We start from the raw sequence: 25,204 nt of genomic DNA, 5'->3' as shown, positions 1-25,204 counted from the left end.
AGCCTCCCTTCAAACAGTCTGGCCTCCAGTACTACAATTCTAATGAGAAGCTGTTTGTTTGTTTGTCATAGTTGCTGCTGGATGAAGCTCACGATGGGATACTCTTTTCTTGCAGAGTCTCTGGCAGAGTTCGTGGTGTGGTATTGACTGATGTCATGGAGCAGGTAGATGGAGTACTTGTTCTGTTCACAGAAACACAAAACTTGCTCAGCTGTCTTTTTCTTTCGGTGTGGTGACAAGGATGCATAGTCCTCCTTCTCATTGGAAACAAGTTAATTTGGACATAAGACAGATGCGCTTGTGGCTCTAGAGCTGCCTAGTGGGACCTGGAGAGCCTCTTTTCATCACCAGGCTGTAGCTGTTTTCTCATTCAGAGCTGCCTGGTGAGATCAATCTATGAAGTTTATCCCATGTGGTTCCTCATGAGGTGGTGACAGACATGGTTCATGACACCTATTTTTGCTGGATGGAAATAATCTCTTGAGCATGTACTGAGAAGGTGACAGACATTAACACAATCTAAACCTCAAGGTTTTTACGATTGTGCAAAATTCTCAGAACGCAGCTAAGCCATGTGGCTACCAGTGTGGCGAGTTAAGATCCGTGCCGCCAATGAGTCTTGCATGGTGGGAGAAAACTGTAGAACAAAATGCATTGAATGAATAATTCTTGTGTAGTCTCTGCCTCTTATTTGCTCAGTTTATCTACCATAAATTAGGAGACATTAAGTGAGACTGGCCATGCAGACAACTCCACAGAAGTGATTCTGAGCATAAAGCCATGCTACTGCCCTTTCCAACTGTACACATATATCACTCACTGGTTGAAAAGTGCTTCTCTGACAACGTCATTGCCATGTTTTTCAAATGCTTCTGTTGATTCCTTCCCTTGTTGATGGTCTAGGTCATGCTGTCCAGAGACTATCCCTTCTGACAGTGGTGTTCTCATGGGATGCTGTATCAGGGACTCAGCCAATTCCTACATGATACATTCATCCTCCTCTAGCTCCTTGTTTGTATAGATTGACCAGTCCCTCTGCACCTCTAGTGGAGACTCTCTCTTGGCCGTTCTCTTTCTTAACTTACCTGTGAGAACAATACACAGTACCAGTCTATACCCCATACTGTCCAGTGGGATGCTTCAAGAGTGCCATTGCATAAATCTATGGGATCTGTCTACAACTGCTGTCCTGAGGATGTGGAAGCTGCCTCTTTCACCTTTTGCCCTGTATTTCTTCCTGCTGTTTTCTACATTCTGCATCCTTGTGACAAGGGAAATCTGTCCCCTGCCCTGAGTGTGATATGTTTCTTGTCGACAACAGGTTACAGTGCATAATGCACCACTTTTAACCTGGCCATAAGGATCCTATTGCCTGGTGCTGGCAATGGCTCTGGCATAGGGCTACGAGACAGGGTGGAAGTGGTTTGACATTGATTGTGCCATTTATGGGATAGACAGCTCTGCCTTGGCTTTCTGTGCAGCTGCTAAGAACAATTTCTTGCCATTTCTACTGCATGGCATAATTCTTTGCTGGGCCTGATTCAAACTCTCTTGTTCATTTTGAACTCCCTCATTTGGGCCACATGGAACCGAGGAGGAATTAGGGACAAAATGTTTTGATCTCACAGAAGTTACATCTGCAGTTACTCACACTGAAGAAGTGGTCTGTGATGTCTCAGGGCAGATCTCATCAATCACCCAGGAAAGTTTCAAATCAGATCTGCCAGAACAAAATATTTACAGTGTACATTAGGAAAGATAAAAACCTTTTCTAGATCAAGTAGAGCTCTGGCTGAGTGCCCAGCCTGGCTGCCAAACAGCTGGCCTTGCTGTTGGAGCAGGAAGCAGAAAAAGGAAGTACGTTCCTCTGGAGGAATTTATACAGAGGTTACCAGAGGTAAGAGACCTTGTTCCCATGGATCAAAATTACCTGGAGACTTCACTAATATCTATGCCAAATGCTTGCTGGAGAGCCTTTAAGAAAACAGATTTACTTAAAATGAAAGCCCATTCAAAGGCTGCTGTTCGAAATGCCCATGGAGGCATACTTCCCTAGGCTGAAACATACGGTGTTATGGAAAACAGCCTCTATAAACAATACAGCTGTGCTTTGTATTTTGTATTTTCCCGCTACATCTTATGCTACAATCATGTACTTTAGAACATATTTAAGTTGCAAATCACTAATAAATGTAGGACCAAACTCTGTTTCTGGTCAGTACCAGCACTTCCCTTTCTGCTCCTCCTGTAAACAGTGCTTTGCCTAGAATTCATCAGCACAAACACTAACAATTCTGTGTTAAAGAGCCTTGATATTATTTGAAAAAAAAACACAACGAAGTAAAAAACAACAAACTAAAACTTTGCTTCAGTAAGCAATCTTTTCTCCATAGTTATTTTCCAGACAGAGATTAATACTGTCATACTAATGAGAATAGTAATGACATACTAATACAAAGTCATGGGAGTGACTTACAGAAGCTTGCTTCCCTAGCTGGCCGCAGTCTCACTTGCTTTGCTTTCTATTGATGTTTGGAAGGCCCCTCTGCTCAGCCTGCATATATGGGCCAGGCCGTGTTATAGTGATTTTCACGTATGAGTACTTCTGGGAAGCGGATAAAGTTAAATTCCTTGTGTGAACATCAGACAGTAATTCTGTTTGTGCAAATGGTTGTAAAGTAGAATTTGTATTTATGTCACCATTTCAGATCGCTAAGGGAAATGTATTTGCCTAACAGGAAATTAATTCAGGGCAAAAAATGTGTTATAAAAGTTAGATCTCATTAGTCAAGAAACAGAAGGAGCATTAGAGATGACCAAGCACGATGAATGATTTTCAAGTATCTTTCATCCAGTGACCCCTATTGTGGCTACAGGGGTGGCTTCTGTGAGAAACTGGTAGGAGTTTCCCCCATGTCCGACGGAGTCAATGCCAGCCGGCTCCGGGATGGACCTGCCACTGGCCAAGGCCGAGCCCATTAGTGACAGTGGTAGCACCTCTGGAATAATGTATTTAAGAAGGGGGAAAAAGTTGCTGTGCAACAGCAGCTGGAAGAAAGGAGTGAGCATATGTGAGAGCCCCAGCCCTGCAGACCCCAGGTCAGTGCAGAAGGAGGATGAGGAGATGCTCCAGCTGCCGGAGCAGAGATTCCCCTGCAGCCCTTTGGGAAGACCACGGTGAGGCAGGCTGTCCCCCTGCAGCCCAGAGAGGTCCACGGTGGAGCAGATCTCCACCTGCAGCCCAGAAAGGAGGACCCCATGCTGGAGCAGGTGGGTGCCCGAAGGAGGCTGTGACCCCATGGGAAGCCCACGCTGGAGCAGGCTCCTGGCAGGACCTGTGGCCCCGTGGAGAGAGGAGCCCAGGCTGGAGCAGGTTTGCTGGCAGGACTTGTGACCCCACGGGGGATCCACACTGGAGCAGGCTGTGTCTGAAGGACTGCAGCCCAGGGAAGGGACCCATGCTGGAGCAGTTCATGAAGAACTGCATCCCGTGGGAAGGACCCACGTTGGAGAAGTTCATAAAGGACTGTCTCACAACCCCATGCTGGAGCAGGGGAATAGTGAGGAGTCCTATCCCTGAGGAGGAAGGAGCAGCAGAGACAACATGTGATGAACTGAGCCCAACCTCCATTCCCCGTCCCCCTGCGCTGCTGTCGAGGGAGGAGGTGGAGAAAACCGGGAGTGAAGCTGTGCCTGAGAAGGAGGGAGGGGTGGGAGGAAGGTGTTTTCAGATTTGATTTTATTTCTCATTACCCTACTCTGACTTTTGATTGGCAATAAATTAATTTTCCCAAGTGGAGTCTGTTTTGCCTGTGACAGTAATTGGCGAGTCATATCCCTGTCCTTATCTCAACCCACAAGCCTTTCATTGTATTTTTTCTCCCCCCTGTCCAGCTGAGGAGGGGAGTTACAGAGCAGCTGGGTGGGCATCTGGCATCCAGCCAGGGTCAACCCACGACAAACGTGCATAAACATTTGACTTATCAGGAGCAAATAACGATTCATAAGAAAATTTGATAGCAACAGGAACAATGTGTTTTATAAAAAGCATATATATATTAGAGGAAGTTACAGCATAATAGCAAAGACACTGAACAGCACAAAGGAAAAAATAGATACTTTTAACGAAGATTTTAAAGGACAGCAAATCAACAAAGCAGAATGTTGCAGGGACTAATTTACAAAGGGAACAGAAATCAGAGGAAGAAACTCTTCCACCAGCAATAGCCACACACTATCTAATGAGGACACCAGACCTCAGTGAGCAAAGGAAGTAACAAGTTGAGAACTGAGAGAATCTTATATCATGGGTACGGAAATTTTGAATGGAACCTGATTTTTTTTATATCTAGTTTTATTAGAAAGTGGACTGATCATTTTAAAACAAAACAAAACAAAACAAAAAAAGGTGAACTTATAAAATGAGTGAGTTAAAAACAAAATAATATACATACAAATCTACCTCAGTGGACTTTCCTAGTTAGAGAGAGAAACTCAAGTTTCACAAGCATGTTTTATTTTTGTCTGGTGAGATTTGGTGGGTGAGAAGGCGTGCTGTGTCGCAGGTGCTTCCATCCTGATCACTCCAACAGTACCTCGTCAGAGCTGTGTTAGACGTCTTCTACCTCATCGGGCCAAATGGCCTCCCTTCTCAGAAACAACTCTGAGAGATTTAAGTGTATCTTCTTGGAGACATTGCTGAGAACACATTAGGAAGCAACAAGAAAGCTGTGCTCAATTCGACAAGCATGGCTCAGATAAGAAGGGCTGCTGCCACATGCTCCATGACACCCTCCTCCTTACCACTCTAAGCCATGGATCTAAAAATTATGTCCAGGAATAATGCTACAGGAACACTTCTTAGGGAACACTTACTGGGAATTAAACTACTGAGGCAGAAAAACCTTACCTAACTGATCCGCACTTAGAGATCGTGTTTCAAGGAGGGTTTTAAGTGTCTTCAGATGGGAACCTCTGGGTGACCACAGGTTCAATGCATAGCACCAGATTTTTCCTTTACTATTTTAATGACTAATATGAAATTATCACAGTCTGAGTAATCAAATATATTACCTTATCTCAACGTAAAATTAATAAAAATTATATCCTATTCATCAACAAACTAGTTCTCTTTTTGCTCATGAAAATATCCCAGCTCATTTTTTCTTGGTCATTTAGCTTTCTATTCATAAGACTATGCTGCTGTATGCTGTCTGCATAGCTATTCGTATTTTCTAAACTACTTTTCCTAGTATTACTTTATTCTATCAGTAATGATCACATACTGTGTTGTTTTATGCTAAATATTAAGTTTAATCTATTAGTCTTTGGTTCCGAGGCCTAGTAAAATTTTCAAGAATTATTTGAAGCATCCTAAAGAGTGGTTTTATCTTTGGTTACTGATGTTAGTATATATTAATGACTCTGCTTTAACGCTTGAACAATTTCAAAATACAGTTGGGGGCTTTCAAGGCAGTTCTCCTGTTCCAATAACAGCCACCATTTTTCAAAGAAGCAGGCAGAGAATGAAAGAGGAAACATATTTGCCCTTGCAAAACATTAAAATCCTGCAAATCTGCATTAGTGCCACAGGTTTCTTTCTCACAGGGATTCCTCCCAAGGCCACTTGCATATTAGCAAAATTCTGGCTTCACATCGCATCTGGCTTTTGGTCTCCTGCAGCAAACACAATGCTTGGGGGGGGGGGCATAGCTGGAACCCTCTCGAACTGTTCACCGGTACAGATTGAAAAGTTTGGATCGCAACCCAGTTCAGCAGCCAGCAAGACACAGTAATAGCAGGTACCTGGGCCAGTTTCTGCTAGCCCACGACAGACAGGCCTTTATTTAGTCTTGACAGTGCTGCTCAACATCTGAACCCCAGTTCACGGATATGATCACACGGCTTTCTTTTCTGGTAGAAGTTTAAGTTTGTACTGGTTTTCCCTTTCAACAGCCCAGGAGAACTGGAGTGCTCCCTCCCAGAGCAACTGGAACACGTGGCTTCACGAGGGCTCCCTCTTCAGATCCAGCCACCCACATCCTCTCAGGAACCGGACAGGTAGACAGGCATTTCCAAAAGGAGAAGCTGCAAGTATTAGGGAGCAGGGACAAACAACATCACTGCAAGGCTCTCGCTAGCACACTGGTAATGCATCATCCCTGGAGAAGCATTATACCAAATGTGGCACCAATCATCATATAGGTATTCTTTCATCTCTGTGAACAAATAACCTGTTGCTTCCACCATCCACTTGTACACAACAAAACAGAATGTATTGGTTTTGCTTTCAAAGCAAACATGGGAAATCAAGCAAGGGATGTACAAAACACTTCCCCGCCCCCGCCCCCCCCCCCCGCCAAGAAGCCCAACAGCAAGTTGCAGTTGTGCAACTCTCTCAGATGCAAACCTTGTTTTAGGCTTATCCCTTCAGCTGTCTTGCAATGGGAATTTCCACAATTGCTTCCTCACATGTGTTTTTGTGGGGGCACATGGGCAGGTACATGCTGATAGATACATTGCATCACTGTAAAAAGTGATGCAATTTTACTCAGAGGTCTCTTTTCCTCACAAAACAGACTGATGTATGTGTGAAAGGCTGCCCTAACAAATGCAACTGCTAGTGGTAAAACTTAGTAGCACAGAACAGGCTGGGACATTCTCATACTAAAATTATTAATTTATTTAAATTAACAAATAGGTGTTTGTTAGAGGTGTTTTTTCCCAAACATGGCATAAAAACTCTGTGGTAGGCACTCAGGATTTCTTGCCTGCTGAAAGCATACAAGTTTGTACGACAAGTCATTTGTACACTATCTTCATTGCTCAAAAAACCAATATGCTGCTGAACCACAATTCAAATAGTTGAAATGGCAGGTGCTACAGTTGCTCCAAATGAAAAGTTCACCATGACCTAGCAGCAGCAGCAGAACCCAAAGGAGTAGCCTCTGTTTCTGTCAATCTTTGCTCTAACTGCAAGTGTAGAACATCCCAGCTACGTACTTTGTTTTACATAATTAAGAATGTATCACTAGACAAATTTATCTTGTGACTTTTAATAACTTCTTTTTTGAGTGCATCTCCTCAAGTTCACCTATTCATCTAGGTTATTCTAATACAACCTTACTATTACAGTCCTCAAGACCTCATTTAGGATAATGGAGTCACTGGTACAAAAGCCTTGGTCAACCTCCACAAGTTATAGCAAGGGTTACTAACAGAAAAAAAAGTATTCAAGACAGACACTGCAAACCATATTTTATTAGTAGGGGATTTAGGGGAAAGATATAGGCAGTCTGAAGAGAAGTATCTCTGTTAAAAGTTGTTACAGATATTACATCCAATAACAAGCATACATGTTTTCTCCTTCTGGAACAGGCAGAACAGAGTTTACTTTCACACTATGTATCTGCAAGAAAAATTTTTCAGTATCATATTTTCAAACAGAAAAATTCTGTCAAAGCTGCTGAAAGGGGAAGAGAGCACAAGTGAAGTATGACAAATAAATGGGATATTGTTTAAACAAAAGGCAGTTCTAGCATTTGACCAAATTGATCATATGCTTTTCATCAGTGTACCTTGGTCTTGAAATGCAAGAATCATAGAATTGTTTAGGTTGGAAAAGACCCTTAAGATCATCAAGTGCAACCATGAACCTAGCACTGCCAAGTCCACCACTAAACCATGTCCCTAAGCACCACATCTACACATCTTTTAAATCCTCCAGGGATGGTGACTCAACCACTTCCCTAAGCAGTGCCTGTTGCAGTGCTTGACAACCCTTTTGGTGAAGAATTTTTTTCCTAATATCCAATCTAAACCTGCCCTGGAGCAACTTGAGGCTGTTTCCTCTTGTCCTGTCACTTCTTACTTGATAGAAGAGACCAGTACCCACCTTGTTACAACCTCCTTTCAGGTCTCAGCCTCCGTTTCTCCAGGCTGAACAACCCCAGGTCCCTCAGCCGCTCATTGTAAGACTTGCACTCTAATGAACTGCCTCAAATAAATGCTGTACTTTACTTAAGGAAGGTTCCAGCAGTATAATGAGAATACAAAATATAAACACACAAAGAACAAAACCTTCTTCTCTGTTCTTTTTTCTTCTTTCTTTATAATCCAATTAACTACAATTTCTAAACACACTGACATTCACATCCCATAGACCTTAGCTTTTCCTTTTCTGTAACAAGAGAAAGAACATGGATAAGCTGTCAGAGCATCACATTTCAGATCCCCATCCTGCTATAGGTAGACCATAAATGAACATTATGTGAGCAAACCAGCTGAACCTTTAGTCAAGATAAATATTTAGCAGCATAGCACCAGAGCAAAACTGAGGCATCAGTACAAATTTTCTGTAAACTATGATAAATACTACTGACTAGAGAACTACAGCTCTTGAACGTAAGGAGACAAACTGAACACTAAGCAGTTTCTCTCGCTGTTTACTATTAAGAGAATCTTTGCCTTTTCATAAAAGGAAAAAAAAAAAAGGTGGTGATGCATTTGAGACTAAAGTGCCACAGCCAGATCTTTTTTATTGGTTGGTTGTCCCATTAGTCATTTTTTAACAAATATCCCTAAAGATATAAGATATTAATTCATCATAAACGGTGCAAGTATTTAAACACCTCAAGTAGATAGTGCTTTCTGAATCCTGTATTTTTTCCCCTAAAACAGATTTTGATAGCTGGATGATTTAGATACCAAGATTTTAAAAACTGCCACAGGAATTTGATATAGGGTTTAGAAATATCTCAATATATAAGACCAGGTTTCCAAACTTCTCTTCAGAATATGCTTTAAGTGATCCTATTGAACTTTTATTGTCTACTAACTCCACTTTAGCACTGAGGAGTAAATCATCCTCTCCACCATCCTCTCCCCAGGGAACTTCATGACTTATTGTTCATCAAAACAACTAGGATCAAATGTCAAATGATAGTGTGATAACAAAAACAACAGGGGAAGCCTCAAACATCCTGTAAAACACTAAGAAAAGATGTCAAAACTAAAGAAGTGATTAAACAATTTGAGAATCAAGTAATGACACTGGCATCAAAGGAACGGGTATTCCTATGTTCTCCCAAAGCTGGACTTGTGGGATATCAGCTGAAAGCAGGATCGGTCATCCCAGACAAACACTATGAGGAGGAACTGACAGTCCAAGGGCTTAGCCGTAGGTAAGTTATCACTGTAGGACTGCCAGTTCGTCTCCCCTCCTTCCTTTGACTATTTCAGTCAATAATGATAGAAGTGTAACAAAAAATTCTTCACACCACTGAATAAATCCTTACTGATAGCCAAGACTTCAGTGCAGTAAGGACTGTATAAACATGGCAGGAAGGAGAGGAGGAAGAAACAACTGTTAAGCAGAAGCTTGGGTCACAAAGTCCTTTTTCACAGCCCATTTCCTGAATGTACTATCTTTAAAGTAATAACTAAAATTTTAAAGGTAAAGTTCATCAGATACATGACTTTGATTACTACAGCAGTGTAACTCAACAGCAAAGACAGAATTTTGAGCTCTAGGCAAAGCTTACTGCAATACCATACTGGAAAACTCAGCATCTGGCAAAATTATATTACCAATTTGTTTTGAAGAACATAACCCAACATATACAGCGTAAACAGATCAGAAGACACTTGGCAAAACTTTGATTTCCATTGATTTCTAAAGTATATTAGCAGCAGAGTTTTGGGGTTTTGTGGAAAGGTTTGGGGATTTTTGTTTATTTGTTTGGGGTTTTGTTTTTTAATTATTATTTGGTTGTTGGTTTGGGGGTTTTTTGTTCATGTTGTGTTTGGGTTTTTTTTAAGTTTTCTGTAGAATTTCCTAGATTATTTTTTTCAGCTATTCTAAAAAATTCTTTAATGCCGCAAGCATGCAAAGGACACAGATGTGCCTGAAACTCAAAAGTCAGTACACTTGGGATGCCATCATGTTTCTGAAATCCTCCTGGAGTCCTTTGGGAGAAAAACATGGGTGTATGAGAACTGACATTAATAAAGCAAACAGCACTAAAAGATTCCAGATTTTTGGAATATAAAGTAATCTAGACTGTTCTCAACAGGAAAAGGAAGACACTTGATTTTTTTTTAAACAGCATAGTAAGAGAATTTTGTAAAAATCTTAAGGTTTTTTTATAAAGCTAGAAAACATTACACAATTGTTAACAGTGATAGACTGGCCTAAGTATTGCAAATAAAGAACGCCTTCCACAAACAGGGTTGAGCAGGAAAACATGTATTGAATATTGAGACAGTCATCAAATTTGAGAGGTAGATGACAGTCTTATCTATTATTTGGGAAAGGCAGCACTACAACTGTTAATGTAAATGGCATTAAGTATTACCTACCCACTGTCCATTGCTGTGTAAGAGTGCAAAGAGGAGGAAGAACACTCTCTCTCACCTAACAGCAGCTAGTCTCATCTCATGTCCTTCATCTGCATCATCATCAGTTCTCCAGAAAATGCAGGTGGGGGGAAGAAAGGATTAAGAAGGCAAGGCAAAAAAAGTCAACCCCATTTGTGCATGCAGACAAATAACAGGCAGAACACCCCATCCAGACTGCAGTGAGTGTGACTGGGCTCACGGCACAATCCTCAGCACAGTCTGGCTAGATCAAGTGGGAACAGCAGAAGCCTGCATAGGCAGAAAAGAAAGTACCAGAAGTCCTGTACAATACTTTCCACGATGTGAATTCAGACACAGTGCCTAATGTATTTATGATCGTGCTCCACTGTTGGAAAAAGCATTTCTGTTCCTATTCACCCTGTCCATCAGATTCTGGTTTTTATTAAGAGGAAAAGCAGTAACTAATAGTAGCACTGATGCAAAGGCTTTGTCACAGTGATGATCAGAGTATGCCGTCAACCGGCCAACACCTGTAAAGTGTTAGCTGTTACAAAACACATTCATTTCAAAAACGGTGTTAAAAGTACAGCTCAGTACACAAATGGGATCACAATTTTTCTGTTCTTTGGGTAGTCTTCAAATTTCTCAAGGTACCATCTGAAAAACAAAGAGAGAAATCTGATGAGTACTGAGTCTTCAAAATGCTGTTGAGGAAATTAAGTAATGGTACAATGCATTCAATGTAATCCATATATTTTCTGGCTACAACCCCCCAAAAATGCCTTTAGAACCTACTCTGGACAGAAAACTGCCATTTACCACACTCATCCTAATGACATCTAATCACCAACTACAGTGAAAGAAAGTTACTGCTGCCAGCAATGGGAAATCAAACCAACAGATGTGGTGAGAGCAGCTAGGGAAGGAGTAGTCTGTTGTTGCAAAATGTATGTAGTTATGCATCCTGAGTATTTGCATTTTAGAAGTAGAAGGGAAAAAAGAAAATCAAAAACATTCAAGGGGATAACATGTCAAATTGTATAATGACTTCATGTGGAAGCAAGGGATACTTCAACATATGTTTGACAGTCCTGTTCTGGATAGAAACATCTTCAGTTCCAGTCAGGATTTGGATAATTGAACTGAATGTGACAAATATTACACTAGCCTTACTGCTAATCACCCTCAAAGTCCATCACTATTTTAAAACCCAGACAATTTTAAAAGAATAAATGCATAGTGATACCAAGTGTTATTATTTGTCTGGCCATCTTATATAACAAACACATTTACTCCCATTTTCAAATATTTACTCTTCTGCTTCTCTAAAATAAAAAAAAAGAATTAGCTTCAAAGCTGCAGGTATTCATATCAATAGCTAACTGCAAGATCAAAGCTGGAATAAGCAGGGAACAAAACATGCAATGCACATTAACCTGCAGCTGTGGAATACCAGCATTACACTATTTATCCTTTTCAGTCATTTATTCTAAGTTTTTGTCCTGGTTTCAGCTGGGATAGAGTTAACTGTCTTCCTAGTAGCTGGTACAGTGCTGTGTTTTGAGTTCAGTATGTGAAGAATATTGATAACGCTGATGTTTTCAGTTGTTGCTCAGTAGTGTTTAGACTAGAGTCAAGGATTTTTCAGCTTCTCATGCCCAGCCAGGGCACCTGACCCAAACTGGCCAACAGTGTATTCCATACCATGTGACGTCCCATCTAGTTTAGGAACTGGGAAGTGGGGGGCAGGGATTCGCCGCTCGGGGACTGGCTGGGTGTCGGTCAGCAGGTGGTGAGCAATTGTCCTGCGCATCATTTGTACATTCCAATCCTTTTATTACTGCTGTTGTCATTTTATTAGTGTTATCATTATCAGTTTCTCCTTTTCTGTTCTATTAAACTGTTCTTATCTCAACCCACGAGTTTTACTTCTTTTCCCGATTTTCTCCCCCATCCCACTGGATGGGGGGGGGAGTGAGTGAGCAGCTGCGTGGTGCTTAGTTGCTGGCTGGGGTTAAACCACGACAGTTTTTCAAACTAAACAGACTACACGAAAATATTTCTTCACTTACATGGATTTGCTATTTTTAGTTGGGTTTTTTCTGCACCCCTCTTCCATTTTTATGCATTTTTCCTTTAGTGCAAATTACTTCCTTTAACAACATTTAGCTTTTCATAATGCTCTGTAAGTCAAGAGCTCTGAAACAGCACTGTCAAGGCTTAAGACAGACAGAAACCAATCATGGAATTTGAGCCTGAAGAACATAATATACAAGGAGAGGCTGAGGAACATGGCATTGCTTAGTCTGGTGGGGAAGAGACTAAGAGGCTCTGTTACTGCTGCCTACAGGTACTGGGAGTTAAGACAATGGATCAAAACTATGAAAGAAATGCAAACTCTTGCAGCTGGAATGCAATGGCCCCATGCAAAAGTGCAGGCCAGAGACTGACTGGCTAGATAGCAGCTCTGCACAAAAGGATGTGGACAACCTGGTAGACAAATTGAGCATGAGTCAGTAATGATCCCTGCAATGATGAAGGCTAACTGCATACTGTCCTGCTTTAACAAGCATAGAGCCACCAAGTCAGGGGAAGTGCTTATTCTCCGCTACTCAGTGGCTGAAAGCCTGCACCTGCATTACTGCCTCCAGTTTTCAGGTTCCTGTGCAATAGAGATGTCCACAAACTGGAAAAGTATCCAGCAGATGGTCATTAAGACGACTGCATAGCTGGGACATACAAGAGGAGAGGTTGAGTATACTAGGCTTGTTCAGCCTGGAAGGGAAAGTAAGCAGATCTAACTGCAGTCTTCCACTACCTACAGCGACATTAGAGAGAAGACAGAGCCATACCCTTTCTGGAGGCACACAACAAGTGGACAAGTGGCAGGGGATAAAAGTTGCAACATGGAAAATTCCAACTGGACGTAAGGAAAAAACCCTCTTCCCCACGAGAATGAGAAAAATCCTGTTCCAGGGCTTTGTCAGAGTTGTGCTGAAGCCTCCACCCTTGGAGACACTTGAAACTCAACTGGATGAGGTCCTGGGCAACCAGGTATAGCGTCGTGGTTAGCCCTGGCTGGAGCAGGTCACACCAGATGGCTGGACTGGACAACCTTCAGATGCTCCTCCCAACCGAAGATATTCTGTGACTCTGCTCAGTAGTAGCAGGTGGTAAAACAAGGAGAAATGGTGACAGGCTTGGAAGGTTCAGCTTAGTATGAAAAACTTGTTCACTGGGAGGGTAATACAGACCTGGAACACCCTACAAACAAGGTGCAGAAAAACCTCAATTTCTGGAGGTTTTCAAGACCCCACTAGACATAGCCATGGCTGCCCTAACAGACAGTTAGCAATGATTTTTTTTTCAACCTACTTCCTTGATAAATTCATGTTTATTTCCTCTTATGCCTCTAAGTTTCAGCATGAGAACCAAAGCAGGAAGCTAAGAATAACCAAAATAAGATTAAGGTGTTCAAATTCTTTTAAACATGCTACTCCTTAAAGAGAATCCTTTCAAGTCTTCTCAAACTATGATCCTTTTGTTAGCAGGAAAGCCACATTATGAATACAGTACATTAACAGTTGGACTGTTTAATTATAGAGCAGAGACTTTATTAAATATCATCTACCAGAACTGTTTTCATATTGTCTATACACTTGATTATAAACAATAGGATATAGACTTGACTATAAAGTGTGCCTGTCACAGAAGACTTTAGAGTGATTTTCAAAATTTTAATATTATAGAAACAAGTTTGAGCCACAAGGGAAAGTATAGTATGTGATCAATTAAGACAATTTTCCAAAACTTGTCTATAATCTTTACAGATCCACGATGTTGACCACCTCATCGTACACTGTGTGTGTTTATGCCCAGTACTATCCTGTTGAAATTCTGTAGTGCTTAATATTACTCAGAGTATTCTCTATCATATCCTCCATTGAAGTAGCAGTCTTTCACAAAACTTGCTCTGCAACATCCCGGTGGGATGATGTGAAATGGAAATGAAGTGTGGCATAGAGACAACAGAAACTATAAGACACAAACACTTACTGGTGGTGTTGCTTTGCCCTTGAACCCAAGATGAAAAGCGTACACAACGCAAATGCAAGGCTTTCAATGGTGCAGCAGGCAAGGGCAAACCCAAACCATTCCAGGATCTCTCCAAAAAAGTTGGCTCCACTGACATACTCAAACATTCCCCCTGAAAGCCAAACAGAGTTGTTTTAAAAGCACCTTAATCAAGGAGATCCCCAATGCTATCTTTTACTGTTAGTCAAATAAGAGCTACATCACCAATGTCTCCCTATTTTTTGAAGGCAGTGTTTTTCAGTTCAAGCTGTACTATGGAGGATCACTTCAGACCTCATTCTAAGACAGACCTTCTCCAGCTGCATTTTTCCTCTTTGAATCATGAAAGAAAAGCAGATTTACCAGTATCAGAAGTGAGTTCATGCCTCTAAATAATTATTCAATGATGATATCAAACTGGCTCTTTGATCATAAACTAAACCTTTTTTAAAATATGTAAAAATAGAAAATATGCTCCCCTTTAAGAGTCCCAGAAAATACTCATAGGGTTAGTTAGCATACACTTTAAGTACTTCAGAAATTAAATCAATTATGAACAAAATTATTATTATGAATTAAACTTCCAAACTTATCCTCTTGCTTAAAATGCATTGCCCTTTTGTTCCTCTACCACTTGAGCCCTGACACTCAGTGAAAGAATAATTGGCGGTCAGTGTTAAATGTGTTTTACAGCCAATTATGCATAAACAACCAGTACCCACCTGCTGGGAATTTTATAAAATAAGAACTTGCACCCTAATTCCAAAGTTAGTATACAAATTGATAACATCTCATTATGTGCTTTACTAGCAGGACTAAACAAACAAGTATTTGCCAAATGTAATAAAGGACATGTTTTGACCTTGCTTTAATTCCTTTGCTTTTGTAACAAAAGAGAAGCAGAATTCTAGCACTTAAACTGGATAAGCAATATCCAAAAGACCAACTCCTGATCATGCAGCAAATAACATCTTATTTCCTTCAGAACTTTTTTGTACACTGAACATACTACAGTATGTTCATATTCATTTTTCACATGGGCATTTGGATTTACATCTATTAAAATTATGAAGTTACCTTCTTGGTGAAAAGTAACAGTCTACTGCCTTATATACCTATTTCTTCCAGTCTTATTAAAAAAAAAAATCTCACTAAAGCCCGAGAGAGCAACAACTACAGGAAAAACTTAGACAAACAGCAGAATTCAGAGGTAACTTATTTTTCTACTCTCACTGAGTGTAATACACCTGGAAGAGTCTAATGTTTCCAAAAGTGTCAATAAACCTTAACACTTCAATAGGGTCCATAAGAAATCCTTTCATATTCTCCATTTTCCCATGAAGGCCAGAATTTATAATGCCTAACTTTCTTTGGATTTCTGTCCTCTTTTCCCCGTGCCTCCCTTACCACAGCAGTCATCACCCTCCGGTTACCTATGATCCCTCCCTCTTCCTACATGGGACAACCTAAGAGGGGCCAGCCACACACAGCTGCCCAGTACTTTCTGCCTCCCCTTTCCTGCCCCCACACTGGGATGATAATTTAGGCTGTCTTCTTCCACCCACCTGCTGATTCTCACAAAAGTTGTGGAATGCTATGTTACATTTTTACCACTTTCTAAAAATACAGCCAGAGTTGGTCAAGAAATTCAGACTCACAAGCCACACGATATCATGAAACAGATCCCTTCAAATACTTGGCTTAAGAGGAAAAAAACCCCCCAAACATTTCCCACACTATGAAATCACTTCTTCAGGTAGACAACGAACTGCTATTTCCAGTTTCCTCTTACATCATAAACGACTACCTCCCCTAAAAGACACCAAGCATTAGAAGGTCACCTCTAGGCAGAATCATGTTAGGTTGGAAGGGACCTCCTGAGATCATCAAAAGCAGGGGCAGCTAGAGCCAGTTGCCCAGGACCACGTCCAGTCCGGTTTTGAGTATCTCCACAGATGGAGACCACACAACCTCTCTGGGCAACCTGTGCCAGTGTTTGACCACCCCCACAGCAAAAACTGTGTTCAGATGTAATATCATGTGTTTGTGCCCAGTGCCTCCGGTCCTGTCACTGGGCACCACTGAGAAAAGCCCGGCTCCCTGTTCTTCATTCTCACCCATCAGGTATTTATACACATTGATAAGATTCCCCCGAGCCTCCTCTTCTCAAGGCTGAACAATCCCAGCTCTCTCTGCGTCTCCTCATCAGAGGTGCTTCTTCTGCTACAAAAATTTCTGTACCATTTTTACTTACCTCTTGGTATCTTGTAACCACTTTCCCCTGGTTTTCTCAGATTCCTGAGAATATGATCAGAATGAATATTGATTGCCATGCCAGTCAACCACCCTATAAAACCTGAGGAGAAATATTTAAAATACTATCTTTAATAATACACTGACCCAAAGTGCTTGTTCAGAAAAACTACAGTTATATATTGCATATTAGGCATATTATCTCAAAGCAGTAGAAATGTAAGCATTACAAGCAATTCTGGTGACATCCTGCACAGTCCCAGTCCCACACTGAGCTCTTCAGTCAGCACAGTTCACAGTAATCAACACGTCTCTAGATAGGAATAGTACTGTAAGTATAAAGTTTATTCTTATGTTGCTAGAATTATGTAAACAAATGTATGCATGTGCATATATACATATGTACTGTGTATATTTCCCTAACTTCCACATAGAAAAACAAATACACTAAAGCTTTAAACACTGAAAGAAACAGCCATTCTCATTCCTACCAGAGGGAGACACCTCAGTCTCCCCCCCCACCTTTTTTTTTACTGACAATATACAGCAGACTTCCATGCAATCAAAGGAATAATAAAATTGTGAAGGAATTCACACACCATTTACTTGTGTCATTCAGCAAAATGGTTTTACCATTTATACTAGGCTTTCATGAAAACTGAGATTGTCACTTTCTGCATGCTTATATCTTGCTGTAATTGCATGGGATAAATCAAAAAGAATTTAGGATTCAAATTCAATATTTTCACCCTTCTATTTTGAGTCCTTGGCTACACGTTACCCATGTTATTTTCCTTCGAAGGCAGCGTTCTTTGTTACTAGCAGCAGACAGGATTAGTGTTTTGAGGGTAGATGCATTGTATTTTTTTTTGAATCCACCTCCAAAGTCACTGATTTTTATTTCGATTCCAAAGAAAATGTCAGTGATGTGCTTCTAGAGCAAAGTCGCTTCACACACCAGGTAAAGAAAGCTTTGTCTTTTTGCACCCATAACGAGTCTTTCAGATGGTTCTCCTTCAATACAGAGAAATCCGGTAGTACAAGAGCAAAGACACTAAGTGGATATCCAGATGTATGAGGCCATGTTGCCAGACGAGTAGGTTGTCAGAGTATACTTTACCAAGACTTAAGCTACATTTCAAAGCGAAGCTACAGATGTAAGCAGACCTTGCCTCTCAAACAAGTTGCTAGATAGGCAGCTTTCCTCTCTCAATCCCTTGGGGGCTGCGTTTACATAAAGGACCTAGCTGTCTGCGTCCACATGGATTAGGAGAAAATGACTGCTCTGCAGAGAAACTGACATTTCTGTGTGAAAGCTCTCTCCATATTTACCTATATAAATAAAAAAAATGTTGTTTGATTAGCTTGTTACAATCTGCTTACATTACAAAACCAGTAGCAGAATTTAGTCCTGTGAAAAGCATATTTCTGAACCTTTTGTTCATACAGCACCGTGCCATAAGTTTCCATTAGAAATCAAGGTGTGGAGATGCCACTTGCAAAGTGTCTGCTGTAGTAAAATTTTACCATAATCCTTTCAACTATATATTCAATGTAATTACATCATCATGAGATAGATTAGATAAATGTAATGAGGAATTTACAGACCAATTCATGTAATGACAATGTTCAAAACCACAGGGTGAGTAATTCAAATGCTGTTGAATTCTACTTTTAGGAAAACTGATCATTTTAACTTTTTCCTTCAAAACAGATCTCTATCCAAACAGAGAATCTTGAATCCCCACGGCATCCAGCCACAAAAAGAGTTTGCTTCTCTTAGTATTTGTGATCATGTATCAATTTGCAAATTGCCAGAGAAGATTGAGACTACCTTGAAAAACAAGGGATATTATTCATACAACTAAATAAGCAAGTCATTGTCTCTATCCATACAATAATTTGAAAGGAGATTTCTTAACAAGCACACAGATTACTTCTACTTAATGCAAACAATATTTCTACTAATTTATTTCACTATTAGCATGAGGAAAAATCTGTACTGAAAGTTAGTACCAGTTCTAGAAAGAATACTAAATTTATTTCTCGGGAGAGGAAATCAGAGACCCTTTGATTTCTCTGAAATGCCACTGTAATTTTGGAGAATGTTACCAGTGTATTCTGTATCAGTACCTGTTTGCAAATTAGTATCTGAACTACTGAGAACTTTTCAGGTAATGCAAAAAGACTGGAGCTTGCTTTAAGAATGCCCAATTGCTGTAGAAAATTAGCTTGATTTTGTGCTTTTTTACCCCTCCTACTTGAAAACCACCACATGTCAGAAGGAGACAATCAAATCCTGCTTCATGGACAACAACCCGGTGAACATAGGCTGTTTTCACAGCACCCCTCTTCAATTTGAAGACCACTTTCCCCTGAAGTACTGCATAACCACGTTCCCTGTGCCCTTACTCTGTACTTCACTGTCCTCACCCTCGGATCCTCACGTGGCCGAGGGCTAGGACCGTGCTCTGCAAAGCCAAGAGCTGGTGATCCACCACGACCTGCAGGACTTGGCTTCCCCCAGAGGGAAACATGGATACGGGAACAGGAAGGGAGCCACAGCATACTCCGGTAGGTTCTCTGAACCACAGGATGCACCACACAACATAGATGACCTCACGAGACTGTTAAACTCAAGAGGCTTTTTTGCTTCATCAGGATAAACCTGGAGATTAAGGCCTGGGTTCCTAGGAGGAGAACACTTGCATAAGGAGGACAGTAACTAGGTCTGTATTACCAAACGACCTAGTGCAAGAGAAGAGCACGTCCGCCCTATTGCGCCAGTGCCCTCTTCACCCTCGCCCATGTAGAATCTCACGCAAAAAGACCTACTCTTGTTCTGCAGGCTATTTCAGAGTGACAGGATAGTAACTGCTGTCTGGCTCACCTCCCCAGCCCGGCCTTCAAGAACACGCAGTGCAAGATGCTGCCCAGGCACAGGCGGCGGCCAGTTTCTACAGCTGTGCTGGAAGTGCCTGGCAGACACTTCAGGTGAGCAGTGCCTCAGCTCAGGCTGCGTGGTTAGTCTTTCCAAGAAGGCACGAGATCATTTGGAGCATCCAGATGCCTGCAGATATGAGGAGAGATACCGACTAGCTCCCATCCCTCCGTCACGAGACCACGTCCAGGTACGGGCAATGCCCATGCTCTCCTTGTGTCTCTTCTCTGTAGAGAGCAGAGGTGGCAGGCAGGCTTGGTTGCCTGACTGCCAGATAAAAAGCCTCACGCAACAGACTACGTGCTGATGTTCTGTCACCTGCACCTTCCCACTTACAGGTACTGCTCCGCTTCACAGAGCTGCTGCAAAGAAAAGTGTTTTGATGCAGGGCATGGTTAGCCATCAACATTAGAAGGAAGTAGTTGAATGGGGATTTAAAGGAGTAAGAAAAGACACACAGCATACTGGAAAGGGTTTGATGAAGCTAAAGCAAGCAAAGGAAGGAGTTTCCAACTAGAAGTGCAGACAGATTAGGAAAGAACATAAGGGTAAAACACGCAGGTGCATAGGCCCCCGTTTGTAGCATTCACCGCTTCAGGGTATCACAGGTACTTTTAGTAAGTTCACAAGCTTTTTATTAGCATGCGTGTGGAAGGTACATGCTGACAGATTATGAAGTTGCTCCCACAGTGGTTTGCAAGCTCATGGTTTTATCAAGCGTTGCACTGCATTTGAAGCAGAACATTTCCATTTCCTCTGAAAACAGAGAAGTTCACTGCTCTGAACTAAACCAACACACACTCCAGAGAAATCATAAGGGAACCACATCTAAACTGTATTGCTGCTCCAAATCAATTGCTGGTGTAGATATAAGCTATTGCTTTCCCAGAGTTAACTCTTAAGACATCTGAAAAGTCAGTCTGTATACTAAGGCTCCACAGACAGAGAACACATCAGTTGTTTGAAACCTCCCACCATGACCGTTAATCAGCCTCACTTCTCCAGATTTCTGCCTTCAGTGCAAGTTTATCTCGTTTCAGCTTCCAACTGCTGAACCTTGTTTGGCTGCTACTTGTACACTCTCTCCCATTTCTCTTCCACATGTAACTCAATATAGACTGAAGAAATACCTTGTCAGCCCTCAGCAAATACGCTTTCTTGCTATTATAATTTTCTGACCTTCTACTCAATTTTTTTTTTTTTAGTCATTTTAGACAGAGACTTAAAGACACTGCCAGATGTTTTTGAAGAACTAGAACATAATAGTCCAGTTGTTCAGGGAATATCCAGTGTACAACCCAGCACTACTGCATTTGAGTTGACCAAAGCTACAAGTATAAACTGCAGATATTTGAAGGTACCTAGTTGGGATGAATACCAAATCACAATGATAAATATCCGCTATGTTCCGATTATGTTGATGTGTACTATAAAAAAAGAGATATTCTAGTTACAGGAATAAAAGAAACAAGAAGTCTTAGGTTCGGCCGTTTCATAGCCATGCCAAACTATACCTAAAGATTTATTGTAATAACAGTCTCAAAAAAGCCAGCGAGTAACACTATTAAAATGGTTACTATGTTTACCAGGAGCCTTCACTTTCTTAGTTTTCAGGATAACTTTTTAAAGCAATATTTTGCCTTACAATAGTCATGAAAGCAACACTTTGCTTATAATTAGCATAAATAAATATGTATAAGCATATATTCCAAAATGGTATTATTTGAAAACAAAAACCAAACACAAACAAAAAGAACCACCAAACAAACCCAAACCAAACTAATTCATACACAGAAGTATTTATAACTGAAGGCAGATGAACCTATTATCATTTATACATTTACATCTTTCAGAAATCCTTGAAACTCAAAGAAAAAAAACAAACAAGGAAACCTGAGCAACAGCCTTATTACCTTAAGCTCTTTCAGTAAGGAGGAATTGATTTATGGCTCCTGACTCATGATTTGTTTACAGCATTGTATTGAGATATCTTTTGATTAAGGTACTAAACTAGGACACCGGAAACAAAGCCTGTGTTGCATCAGAGTCTTCAACAGTTTTGATCAACAGATCTTTTAATCAGTTTTTTGTTGGTTCCAATTTAAGGAGACTGGAATTTCAAAAGTACCAAGAGAATTTCAAGTATATCCAAGTGCCTAGCGCCCACTGAAGTCATTCCCTTGTACCTCAATTTCTCCATTTTTAGAGCACAAGCAGTACTGCCTCCTAATCTTGGCAAGAGAATCTATTTCAACTTAAATTTCTTCAGTCTTATAGTCATGACAGCGTTTAGCACTGTGGCCCTCTATTGTCATCCACAGTAACACTGCAATAAAGATAAAAGCTTCTTATTCTTGCTGTAAAAGGCTTGAGAAATCTGGGAGAAACACTAACTTGCTCCGGCTCCAGAATAACAACAAGAACTGGACTGGGTCAGATCAAGGATCCACACAGACCAGCATTCTGCCTCTGACCGACAAGGCAAAAATATTCTTTTTGATCTGAAGATCAAAAAGATCCTTCTGTAAAGATTTCCTTGGAAAATGATACCATGTTTTTGACAGTAGGCAAAAGTAGATGCCTAGGAAACAAAAAATAGGGCAAAGACAATACTTTGCCACTAAACATCTTAGCCCATTAACCATACACATGTCTTCAAGTATAAATGTAACCTCACTTCCTGATAGGTGTCAGTTCACAGTTCTAAAATAAAAAAGGTTAAAAGGCTTCCAGCTACAGCAAACAAGACAATTAACTGTGAGAAAAGTTATAAAATGGGATTAAAGATACTATAAAATTATAATAACAATAATTTCTTTCCGTGAAGACAAAGGAAAACTACACCTAAAGTTCTCATAACATGTTTTAACTCACCTGTAATGAAACATGGATCTTTTAACCAGCCTGAAGGGTATTCTGCATAGTTGCTTAAGCTTCGGCCTTGCAAGTACCCGTTGTAAACACAGAACAGAAGCGCTAGCACAAAAGTGAAAAACGGTGTTGGTTTTCCTTCCCGGATCAGAAGAGGAAATATGAGCGCCCTATAGCGAACAAGGAAAGTAAAATTGTTGCATTAACAAACAGAAAAGATACTTCTGATGTCCAAAACTGTAATCCATGGTCCAGAGCCCTTGATCCCCAGTTCAGAAGGATAGTTACACTCGCTTTAACACCTCAATGTTAATTTTGTTGCCTAATTGGAATTACTAGATCACTCCTCTCTCCCCTTACTACGGAAATCTTGAACTTTGTACCCAAGACAATTACTTGGTCCAGCGCAGTAAAGGCAAGGGGTATTTTTGCCCTCCTTTGTTCCTAAATCTTCAGTGGTATCACCAGGCTTTCTGGAACGAGCCAGGTCTCCCAATCCCTACACCAAACCCACCAGCGCTTCTGGGGGGGAAAGTCAATCCCCTTGAAATTACCCTAACTGAGCTCAGTTTCCTCCTTGCCCTAAAAGTCACTTAAAAGCATTAACTGCTTTGCCTTGACAATCTCGGTCTACCCCACGACACCTGTTAAAGACATGACAAATCCACAGGTGCAATCCCATTTGGGAAAGGAACCTTGATTGCTTTTCCCAGGGGATTATGAGAGTAAACAAACAAGCTCCAAACAAGAAAAGCAGGTGAATGTTTTTGTGCTCTGCCCCACATCACGAGCCAACTCCCAATCACCTATCAATTTAATTACAATCTATAATGATATAGGAGCAGAATTACAGAAGCCTGAGCACTCTTCACATGTCTTCCAGCTATCCAAGGACCACAGCTTCAAAGGAGCGTTTCCAGAGGATGCAAAACCGTAATGTCTTTTAAGAAAGCGTAACAAATTCATTGATGCGATTATTTAAAGCCTACTACGTTACAACGAATGGAATTGGATAACAGAGGTCTTTTCCAGTCTGCGTTCACCTACAGAACAGTCCCTTAGGCCAGCAACAGCAATAAGCAACTGGGGAAAAGAAACTGCAGTACAGCTCAGCTTTCTGTACAAAGCTTTGCCTTGTGCTTCTTGCTTTTCCCAGACACTGAGGATGAGTTAAGATCCCATGCCAAAGCTAATCTCTTTACTCTTAAGAATGGAATAGGAGGGAGTAAAGACACACTCCCAGGTTTGCAAAGCTAGTCAGCCACCAGGCCAACGGTACATTGCATCCCTCTTGACCTGAGGATACAGAATACTTTCAGTCAAAAAGCAACAGCCTCTTGCAATAAGCACCGGAAGACAACTGCATATCAGCCACACACTCGGCTTAAAATTAGCCTGACGAGTCTATCCTGCCGTATTAGCATGGTGGCAGCATTACTTGCTGAGTATCACCAGTAACTATTGTCCATGACTTGAAGGGAACAGCAAAATCTTAACCGAGCTCCAGCTAAGCTGCCTTCCCTTGAGAAGTTTCACAGAACACCCAGATACCATCGACTACGTGACAATGTGGGGCACTCAGCCTCAACTTTGCCAGGATTTTAATGAGTCATTGAATATCGTGAGCTGGAAAGGGCCCACAAAGATCACCGAGTCCTGTGGTGAAAGCCATGATTGGAAAGCAGCTACTATTTCACTGTATCAGAATTATATCAGCATCCAGAAGTGAACTTCCCTTGCTGGAAGATGGCATCCTTAAGTCCACCCGGTCAAGTCCTTGCTTGAGCGGGGGTCGTCACAAGAGCTACGGCCACAGGGTACAGACCACACTGCGTGCCTAGAGGGCCACGCGCTCCCTTTTCGTGCCGTTTCTGAAAGGTGCCGCAGCACTCCACGCAGCACCCGACCAGAGCCGCCAGCGCTGCTCCATTCCCGTGAAAACACGGCGCGCCTGCCCGCAAAGCGGCTGCAGCAAAGACGTTAGCGATTGCTACGTTAAGCGATAGAGGTTAATTCACAGCAGAGCGCCGATCTCCGCCGTCGGAAACGGTAGCCGGCCGCCCCTACCCGGATGGCCCCCGGCCTGCCGCGGACCCGCCCCCCCGACCCCGTCCGATCGTCCGTCCCCGGGGCCGCACCTGTGTGCGTAGTGCACGACGAAGCAGCCCAGGAGGAGGCGGTTAGGCCAGGCGGCGGCGGCCGCCCCACCGCAGGCGGCCAGCCCGAGCGGGACGAGGAGGGAGGGCAGCTCCTGCAGCGCCCAGGCGGGGCGGGCGGGCAGCGGCCAGCCGAAGCGCGGCGAGGAGTACCGGCCGTAGGGCATGGGAACGAAGCGGAGCAGTAGGGCGGAGACGGCGCCCAGCGCCACCAGCCCGTAGGCGAGCAGCTCCAGCAGCCGCCGCTCCTCCGGCCCCGACAGCCGCCGCCAGAACCCGCACACGCCGCCATCGCTGACGACGACACCGCCGGACCCCATCCCGCGCCACCAGCGCGCTCCCCCCCGGCGCCTCCATTCATCGGCCGGCCGGCGGCACGCCCACCAGCGCCACGGACCAATCGGCGCCGGGGGCGTGACCGGCACCGCCGCCTCCGCCCGCCAGGTTGGTGGAGTCGGCCGCGGTGCGGGGGAGGAGCTCGGGAACGGAAGTTCCGCCGCCGGGGGGGCGGTGGAGCAGAGCGGCCCGGAAGGAGGGGCGGGCCGGGCCG

The 25,204-nt window shown here is 42.3% G+C and overlaps 1 protein-coding gene across 1 annotated transcript; it reads right to left on the bottom strand.

Annotated features, from left to right (window-relative positions):
* Window positions 1-7,240: 7,240 nt before the first annotated feature.
* On the bottom strand, window positions 7,241-25,034 carry SRD5A1 (steroid 5 alpha-reductase 1). The gene is made up of 5 exons (XM_069808820.1): window positions 24,637-25,034; window positions 22,502-22,668; window positions 16,688-16,789; window positions 14,416-14,566; window positions 7,241-11,016 (listed from the first exon to the last, which is right to left on the bottom strand). The coding sequence occupies exons 1-5, from the start codon at window positions 24,972-24,974 to the stop codon at window positions 10,950-10,952; spliced, it is 825 nt and encodes a 274-aa protein (XP_069664921.1). The 5' UTR covers window positions 24,975-25,034; the 3' UTR covers window positions 7,241-10,949.
* Between the last annotated feature and the right edge of the window lie 170 nt (window positions 25,035-25,204).

Source organism: Haliaeetus albicilla, chromosome 21 (genome assembly GCF_947461875.1).
Source record: "Haliaeetus albicilla chromosome 21, bHalAlb1.1, whole genome shotgun sequence".
Classification (NCBI taxonomy): Eukaryota; Metazoa; Chordata; class Aves; order Accipitriformes; family Accipitridae; genus Haliaeetus; species Haliaeetus albicilla.
Note: the sequence above shows the minus strand (reverse complement) of the source record. Positions and strands in the feature narration are given on the sequence as shown.